Source organism: Ambystoma mexicanum, chromosome 13, assembly GCF_040938575.1.
Source record: "Ambystoma mexicanum isolate Mex_15411 chromosome 13, UKY_AmexF1_1, whole genome shotgun sequence".
Classification (NCBI taxonomy): domain Eukaryota; kingdom Metazoa; phylum Chordata; class Amphibia; order Caudata; family Ambystomatidae; genus Ambystoma; species Ambystoma mexicanum.
The window spans coordinates 546,306,553-546,316,322 of NC_090938.1; the positions used below are offsets into that span (position 1 = coordinate 546,306,553).

General features: G+C 46.4%; 1 protein-coding gene across 2 annotated transcripts in view; it reads left to right on the top strand.

Annotated features, from left to right (window-relative positions):
• Window positions 1–6,370, top strand: part of SLC4A1 (solute carrier family 4 member 1 (Diego blood group)) — a 244,823-nt gene extending 238,453 nt beyond the window's left edge. For both annotated transcript variants that reach the window (XM_069634298.1, XM_069634299.1), the window contains one exon: window positions 1,218–6,370. In XM_069634298.1, the coding sequence (XP_069490399.1) occupies window positions 1,218–1,298 (81 nt within the window). In that variant the 3' untranslated portion in view covers window positions 1,299–6,370. The remainder of the gene's footprint in view (window positions 1–1,217) is intronic.
• The last annotated feature ends 3,400 nt before the right edge of the window (window positions 6,371–9,770 follow it).

Genomic DNA, 9,770 nt, shown 5'->3' on the forward strand with positions numbered 1-9,770 from the left:
GACATCTGATGAAAAGGTGCCCCAGGCAAATTAATGGGAACAAAATGGTGTGGCATGAAAGTTGGGGGGATAAACACCCCTGTCCCCCCTAAAATTACGCCCATGCCTATGCCTTTACAGCTCCTTTGTGCAATCCATCTTCTCATGGTATATGATCCAACTTCTATATATATTCTAAATCACTCGGGCTGGTTTCCCTAGCCCTGGCCTCCCTCCTTTCTGAAATGCTGTGCTGCAGAATAGCCCTTGGAATTGATTTTCTGCCCAAGGTCTTTTGTAATGAAAAGTATGTGCTAGAGAAGTTTTTTCAAATGCATTTTATTCTGCGCTCCGTGCATCCGTATATTGGTTCTATTAGTTTCAACATGATAATAATTACATCAACACTGTACTTTTGTATTAAATTATTTAGCAATAGTTTATTCCTATATACATATAGGATGAATGTGTGTGGCATGCCTACACGTACAGGTGTTTCGCAATTGCAGTTTCCTCCGGGCTAATTTCCATAATTCTTGCATTCTTAGTGAGGTTTGCATGTAGCATAACATAAGACAATAAATACAGTTACTAGTAAAAGTGCAATGGACATCGCCATACCATTGTGATTCACCAGTGTGATCATAAATTGAAATCATAAGTTATTTGTCATTGTTAACAAACAATAAGGAATTATATTTGAGTGAATTTCTTCATTGTGTGTCCAGAAATGCTACAACTTGTTCATGATCTCCAAATCTTTCTAAAAGGGTATTTCTCCAATGTACTTAAGTTAGCATTAGATCAGGGAATCTAAACAGAGTTTGCTCCAAACTTCCGTGATTGGGTTTTTTAGAAGTAAAAACCGTAAGGATATTTGTTTAGCAAGTGTAAGTGCAGCGTAGCCTCCACGTGGGAGACGGAAAGGATAAGGGACTAGCATGAACTTGGTGGGTAAATACATTGAAATCAGCAGAAGAAATGTTCAGGGGGCATTCATATTTTGTCATTATATGTGTGTGTTTCTTAAATTATCCTCCCTATTGGTTTGTTCCCATCACTAGACACTGGGTGTTCCGTCAAGGCCAAGGGACAGGGGATGGTAAAGGTCAGGTTTGGCACACCGGCCTGTAACCAGTGTGGAACGACACGCTTTATTGTTCCAATGTTGCTTCCAAGCCCCAGGCCTCTTGTGATACTTTGAGATGATAATTGAAGATCTTTCTTGCTTCTTTCAGCTGGATGGGGATGAGGTGGAGGCGAAGTTCGATGAGATGGAAGGACAGGATGTGTACGATGAAGTCCAGATGCCCGTCTGAACCCATTCTGATGCCAACTCAAATATTGTCCATACAAAGTGCCTTTCATAAATCTCTTGTGCCCTCATTGCCCTCTGCCAACCCTGCACCCCTACAGGTCTATGCATGGATAGAAATCTGCAATCTATGCAAACTGTCCAAACCTTTGTGCATTCCCAGTTTCCCCCTTTGCAGTGTGTGCATAACTGATATATAGGGAAAGGCAGGTGTGCGTCCAACTGCTGGAACCTGCCCGGTTCAAGTGAAGCCCCTTCTTATTGCAGGGCATCGAGAGTGCCACTAACAGAAGGAATGCCACTATCCCTCATTTTGGAATGATGGGGCGGTGTGAGCCTTCAGAGCTGCACTGAGGACCATGCACTCTTTTCCGTCACAGTGTCAAATCACAAAAGTGGCTGGCATGTTGCGGATGTGCTAGGAAGCGGGAGATCCAGTGGGAATTGTGGGTTGAATATGTGCTCCCTAGGAAATAAACAAGAAGCCACCGAAACACATAAGCACACATCACCACCTAAACAGCTCACACTGCATGGAAGCCCTGCTTCCGGCTTCTAGCACATACACATCTGATGCACGGACCCTCCAAACATAAATCTACAGAAAACCGCACCAGCTGGATTCACCATTTCTTCTGAAAGCGTCTGAATTTCATGAAACCCTCCTCTAACATATTTCCGGCACAGCTGAAAAAATGTTCTGTGGTGCCAATTGGCGTTTAGGACTAACTTGTGCTTTGTCAAGGCTTTGGTTCTCGCCTCTGCCATGTCACTAGTCGGCGTGCATCGGAGGCTAACAACCGCTAGCATGTGGTCACAGGGTTGACCGAAGTGTAGAAGTAGTAATTACCTGTCGAGCATACATGGGTACAGTCGTGAACACCCATTGCCAGGTACAAAGGTATGATAACATTGTGTTCCAAATACCCCACCCCACACCACTATAATAATCACTTTTTTGTTCAATCTCCCTAACACATAAATCACTCCTCACTGCCTTGAGCTGAAAAAAGGGAGGAGACTTAATTTAGTATCAATACCAGCTTTACCCATGTGCTGAGTGTTCAACCAAGCTGCAAAGGCCTTTGCTCTCTTGTAGCAGCATCCCCACAGTTGTATTTTTCCTGCCAACTCAAGGGTTCCACACATTACAGTTACTCGGAAAGGTGGGGCAGGAGCATCCTGGGAAGACTCAGTCATGAAAAAGAAGCTGTCACTGTCCCGCCCAGTGGTCTCGCACGAAGCATTATATCCGACTGAGGATATCCCGCTCTCTTTTACTAACACATTCTGTCTCCCCGCACTCTTTCTTTCCTTTTCTAATCTCTCTGAGACACACATACACAGTAACGACCCAATGAATGCTTCCTTCATGGTCACTTTGAAAGACTTTTGTTGTCCGCCCGTCATTCTACAAGCAACCACTGGGCTTAGCCGTGAGATATTTTTATTGGCCAGACAAATGGACAAAACTCACCAAGATGGAGAAATGTGAGACCTATAGCTTTGTACGATAACAAGTATTTCCGCAAGAACCACCCCGCGTCTTGCCGCCCAAACTTCTCTCTGACCTACACGGAGGACATCAGACTGGACTCGTCTACCGTAAAGTCAAATGTCATGGAGCAGCAAAAGCATGTGTTTCCCGACATCACCGAGAATTGTTTCCAGAAGATTGATCAATGGCACCGAAAATAGGGGTGGGGGTTTAAGCCTTTCGGGGTCCGAAGAAGTAAGATCGGGGAAATAATTCTGAACTGGCTTGCAAGGGAAATTCCTGTTTTCCTCACAGGTTTTTGAATAGTAATTGCCTTCTTCTTGGGGCGTGTAGATGTTTGGAGGAGTTGACGAGCACTTCTGGAGATGCTCGTCCACAGTGCACTGGTAGGCCACAAACTCTACAACACAACATGGCAGGTGGTTACTGAGGAAACGTGTGTACGAGCAGGAGCTACAATGTTAAAGGTCATCTTGCGTCTACAACAGCGTGTTTGCTTGTCCACTTTGCCAACACAAAATAAACTAGAACCATAAAAAGTCCCCCCAAACATATGAAATGTCTTGGGGCCCTAACCACTGGTCTTCCATTATCCCTTATAATATGAGAATGCTTTAGTAACACGCTTTGTAGGACGTCTGACTACTGTGTTGTGGAATCATCCGTGTTAGGGATTCTATGACGTGTCCTAGCATGGTATCTCCTGTTGGTGTATACCTAACCTCAATGCCACCCCAGTGAAGAGTGCCCTTGAGATGCCAGGAGTTGTGGCCAGAAGAATCCCCAGGACAATGAAGCCGTAACTATTGCTGTATGCACAATTGGTGAGAGCACAACCCACTTCAAAAGTCACCACCTTAATTCATCGAGCACATCGTACCTTGCTCCCACACAAAAAGAATAGTATCTGCATTTTTTTAACAAGGGGAACATTAATTTCTGCCAATTCATGTTAGTCTTAGAAACTGTTCCGCTATGAAGATTTAGACACCATGGGTGACAAACATTAAAGGGCCTTTACAACCCTGCCTTCTTTCCACTACCTAGCCTGCAAAGGACAGCACATCTGTATTGTTGATGATGATGAAGAAAAAGACAGCCCCTCATCATTATTGGCCTGTAGCCACCCTCTTTTATGCACCATGGAAGTTATTTTGGACTAGGCAGTGGGCATACTGGTCCATCAAGTCGCCAGTGGCGTACTGAGAGAAGGATGTGTACATCCCATACCATTTATGGACAGAGGCCATCAGTGTCATCTCCCAAAGACCTTTCTCTACAGGTTGCTACCTTTTGATGGTGCTATCTCCTTTCCAGTCATTCCAGATGTTGGCACCCAGAGATCAATGATTCCACCGAGGAGGCTCCCGGAGATCACGTCTTTTGGAAGTGGGCATGGTCTCCGCTGAGCCATTTCCACTTTGTCTTTACTGTACCCCGGGCACAGTTTTGTCATGAGCTTTTTTATGTTTGGTGTGCTGGCATTGCTTCTGCCTCACACGTGTGATGATAATCCTGGGAGACCTTGGGCACTCTGCCCCCAAATATCATACTATCTCGTGTTCCAACTGCCATTCAGAGACTTGCCTCTCCCACCCCACCACATCAAAAGGTGTCTCTTCTCCCTCAACTGGGCAAGTAAACATAGGACCTGTGCAGGTATGTAGAACACTGCATGGGCCTAATCAACAAATACATGAATGTAAGTTGGGTATCATGTCAGCAGGTCACATTTGTGATGCCTCACATAGAAATCACTGGTGTCTGCCCTGGGTAGATATAGTGGTTGTTAAAGTGGTAAAAGCTTTTGATACCACACTGAACAGTTTAGTACAGGGGTGGCAACGGGGGAGTCATTTTGGTCCTGTTGCTCATTCCACCACAAGTCAGTTAGGTTAGGATGCCCGCTATCTCAGGAGGCCCACCACACCAGCCAGTTCCTTACCTACACGTTGACACTCCAGCTAATACCTAAATTAACTAGAAAGGCAATGGCAAGCGCATAGAGGGCAGCTTCTATGGCAAGAAATTACTATGCAGCCCCCTAAGCTGCCAGTAGCAGATTTACTCTAGGGTCAGAAAAGGGGCCCTACATGGAAGACATTTGGAGGGGGTGTAAAAATAGCACTTTGCCTTGTACCAGCCCTGACCGTGCATGTCTTCATTCTTTTAAATTAAAACTATCCACTTGTGTGATACTCCCCAGGGTAACATTACTTCTTTCTCCCCAGAATAGCATTACTTCTTTCACCTTTCCTTTGATGAGTGCCCATCTCAGCCTGATTGGAGGAGCGAGGGGTTAAGATTCCTTAGTGGACCACAAGACAGATTGGTTTCTTTGTGTGATAATTGCATTTCAAAGAAAGTATGCTGTAATGTAATACATTTCAGGGGAAAGTATCAAGGGCACGGTGAAGAACTTTCATCCGTTAGGTGGTTGTGTCTAAAGTGTGAGTGTATCTCAAGAAAGAGCTTGAAAGAAATGGCTAACACTGTTGTTGTGGCAGCAAGGGTTGTCCCTTTTCGCTTACAGTGATCAACCCACTTTTCCTAGGCGTTGGAGTAGATATGGCATGGAGATTTTCGGACCAAACCGCAGGTCTCTGGTTTGTGACAGGACCATCCTGAAATCCAGTATCCTATCGAGACGGTAGTGTATGAAATGTGCTTGGAGGCCCCCACTCAGGTGCCCTGAGAAGGCACTCAATGAACAAATCGCCAAGATTCTTGGCACATTGTCATTGGCTGCCTTCTCTGAGGCCAGAAATCCAATCTCAGGGGGGTAGATCTTTCCCCTCTTCCATGGATCTGTAGGTGAGGGGCACAGTGTGCACTGATTGAAGACGCAGCACATTGCACGCATGAGCTGCCCCTACCCACTGTGCCCATGGCCTGTGGCTCTTGACCTTGGAGTCCAGTGCTCCCTTTAGCACCTCTCAAAGCACTAAACATATACTTACACAAAAACTATTCCCAAAACACTGGACGCTTTTAGTGATGTGGGATTTGATGAAATTGAATGAGAACCCAGACTACAAGCATGACGGAAAGGAGACCAAAACATAGCAGTTTTCTATTTGCTAAAGATCTTGATTAATGCTGTTTCTTTTGTACTCTGCCACTTTCCCTCTCTTCAAAGAGGATTAGGTTTTTAAGCTTAGATCTGATGTAAATAAATAGAGTATGCGTTTTATATTTTTTAAATTAAATGAATGTGTAATATTTATGTATACGATCACATGATGGAGCGCGTGTCAACATTAACTTTATTTCCGTGAGCTGATGAATCGTGGCACCTGCTGCCTGGGCTTCGCTGGGGGCAGACCCCTGTTAGATTGGAGACACGGAAAGGGACAGTGTGGGCGTGGAAAAAGAAATGGATTCTCTCTGCTCGCATCTGTCGCCCAGGCAAAAATAACTCCAGTCCAGAGGTTTTTAAATATTATTTTCATATAAATTGTATGTCACATGTATGTATGCTTTGCTTTTCATGACGGGAACAGATGTTCCCGTGGATACGTTTGTGGAGAACAAAATATATTGTATATTGGAAATAAATGTTTAACATTTTGTTAACACTCTCTTGCATCTTGCTCTTTATTTGCACTCATTCCATGTCAGTGACCAATGAGGTGACAGATCCAGCACCCACGTCTGTGATGTCATCCGACAGGGTGGGGGATGCAGAGGTTGCTGCACACTGCTGAAACATAGGCAACTCGGAGCACAGCAACCGGGGGGGGGGGGGGGACATGGTGCATGCTCCCAGCTCGCCCTGCAGTGCCTGGCTAGAGAGAAAGACCAGGTTGCTGACAATCATCCTGTCACATACAGAATAAGATAGGTACAGCATCAGAGTGACAGGAAAAGGACCCTAAGACAGGGTCCAGGATGAAATCTTCAATGCAGGGCAGGTGCCTGACACTGCTCGCTACACGTGAACACAGAGGGCGAGCAGCGTGCATTGGAACATGTTCTATACTTCCATGTGCATGGAATTGTTGGTATTTTAGTCTACAAGCTATGCAGCAGCCGTTTTGGGGTTGCGAGTAACTGCAGGTGTCCAAACCTATGAGTTTTCCCAAGGGCAAGTGAATCGCACCACCTTGCCTCCAGCACTCCTGGAGCCAAATGGCAAGTGATGGAGTGCAGGCAGAGCGAACACCATGAACTATCAGGAATGGTGGCTGCTGGGGACAGTCACCTGCGCTGGCCTGTACGTTGCTCAATACGCATACATACATTGGGGAAGGAATTGTGTGACCTGCTCCAATTAAGAGGCATTGGAAGAGGTAATGGAGCCAGTGTGGCAATCCTCATTGTTTACACTGGCTACACATTATATTTTGTGTTATATGGCATTTGTATGGCGCCTACCGTCGCTGTGGAGATGAAAGCCCTTCAGACAGCCGTGGTCCGAGATGTGAAATGTGAAGGAGCGATTCTAAAATGTGTGTGTGCATTTTTAGCCAGCACAAAGCTAGGTAGGATGGCTAGGTCCCGCGTATCAGCCCGTGGGTGCCGTGACAGACTGTCAACAGAGTCGGGGAGTCAAGGAGGCTGATTATATGCACAGCTGGATTGGGTGATTCTTTCGTGGGACTCCGCTGCATTCCTTTGGAAGTGGTAATGTGCGAGTTTGTGGGCAAAGTCGAGCAGTGTGCCACACGAGGGCTGGAGCTATCGTCATTGTGATCGAGTGCTAGATTTACCAGTGAATCAAGGCTGCCATCTAGTTACAACAAGGTCTTGTAGAGCATAAGGCCTGACTGGAGTCCTTTCATTGCAGGCTAGGTGCCAACTTGTTGACTCATCAGGTACCCCATTAATGTCTGGGGGAAATACTTCACCCAGGAGAAAAACGAAGCCAGCCAGGATGCAGAAGGGAAAAGCTAGCTTTTGAGAGCCTTCCGGAAGGCGAGGTGATCCTCTGTGCAGCAGATGGTAAATGGAAGCGAGTTCCAGATGGGTGTTCGGACTGAGAAGGATGAGCCCCCCCCATTTGGGATGATTTTTCCCATGGGACGACAAGGGGGAGTGCTGAGCCTGATCTCGGGTTCCTGGTGGGCCTGTAGGGTGTGAGGTTATGTTGTAGATATTCTGGTCCTGTGTTGTGGAGAGCTTGGTGGGTGATGCACATTGCCTTGAAGGTGGATAGATGCCCCATCGGCATCCAGTGAAGGACACGAAGGGCGGGTGTGATGTGTTCTCTAGGGCCTAGGGCTAGAATGAGGCTCGCTGTGGTGTTTTGAACCCATTGGAGTCTTCTTAGAAGTGATGCAGTAGCTCCCAGTTTTTAGGGTGTTAGCATAGTCGGTTCAGGACAATAGCAACAATAGCAGCAACTCTGGGAAGGACAGGTAGGGAAAGATGCGTTGGAGCATGCGCATTCCCACAATCCCTCTCAACAGTCTTGGGGTCAGAATATTTCCAGGCACACTTCCTCCCTCTACTGGGCAAATGATGTTATGTACACTTCCTACACCAGCTAGGGCATCACAGCGCTAAAGGCAGGACTGAGGAAGAAAACAGAAAAAAGCAAAGAGAAGAATCAGGCAGAAAACAGGAAAGTTTTGACAGCGCACCGAAATAACAAATGATCATGGGCGCTGCATAGGTAGAGGGAAAGGAGTCCGACAGCTGAGCCGCAGAGACTGAAAAGGGGCTGACCCCGCCCATGCCCGAGCGCTTGAACCAGGGGACAGAAATGCATAGTGCAGCGGCAGAACCGAGTGGCTGCTTGGGAACATAACAGATGAATTTATTCTGCAGGTACTCAAGGCCAGTCTTATAGAAGGCGCAATGCACAATGCAGAGTGCCTTAAACTTGACTCTGACCTGGTCAACTACCTAAACATACAACCATGTCTGACGTCATAGTGCACTTTGAACGACCAAACCACACTCTCTCACTCTCTCACTCCAACACTCATGACATTCGCATCCACCATCATCGAGCGATCCAACCAGCAAGGGGTCAGTGGTGTGTTTGTCTTGCAACCTCTCGCGACCTCGAAGGGGGCAACCCCACGTGGTTTGGTGAGGCATTACCCTGTATTGAAACACCCTCAACAACAAATCCTATTGCTAATCCCGGTTCTGTACAGACAACCGCACATCGTCCTTGAGCTTGTGATTAAAATGTTCCACGCAACCATTGCTTTGTGGGTGCTATAGCACAGGCTTCTTGTGCTTCACAACCCTCTCCTGGAGCCAGCCCTGGAACTCCCTCAAAGTAAACTGTTATCCAGTATCACTAAGGAGCTGCGAGGGCAAACCCTCCCTCCAGAACACATTCTCCAGAAACGTTGTGATATTCTTAGAAGTAGCCTCTCTGATGACCCCCTCCTCAGGCCATCTTGAAAGCAGATAATGATAATGATGTGTTATTTATATAACGCCTTAATCCAAAGCACTTTACAGAGCACATATTTACATACAATATCACCCAACCAAAATTGGTACTCATTTATCAACCTCGGAAGGATGAAAGGGAGAGTTGGCCTTGCCGGGATTTGAACCTGCGACCTGCAGTTCACGCTCAGATCGCAGCAGTGAGCACTCAAACTGCTGAGCTCTATCAATTCCACTACCCTGGAGCTAGCCACACTCAAAGACCCCAAAAGCTTGATGGCAATGGTGTTTCGCAGAAGCGTAGGTACCTGGGGAACCACCACAGGTGGCATCCGTGACTCAACCACCTTGTCTGATTGATTGATATTTTATTTCTATCGTGCTCATAAACAAGTGTTTCAGAGCACGACAAGGGAGGGGAACAGGGGAGAACAAAGCAATGATCTTACTAGGCCCAGTGACATTGAGAACATGCAAGTGCATGGGAGAGGGGGAGGGGAGAAGTGGAAAGTGCAGAGCAAAGGAGAAACAGATAAATAGTAATAAATACATAATAAAGGCAACAAACAGTGGTAGTGCAGCTAGCAATTGGCAAGTGCTGGGTTTAAGGCAGCAGATAGGGTA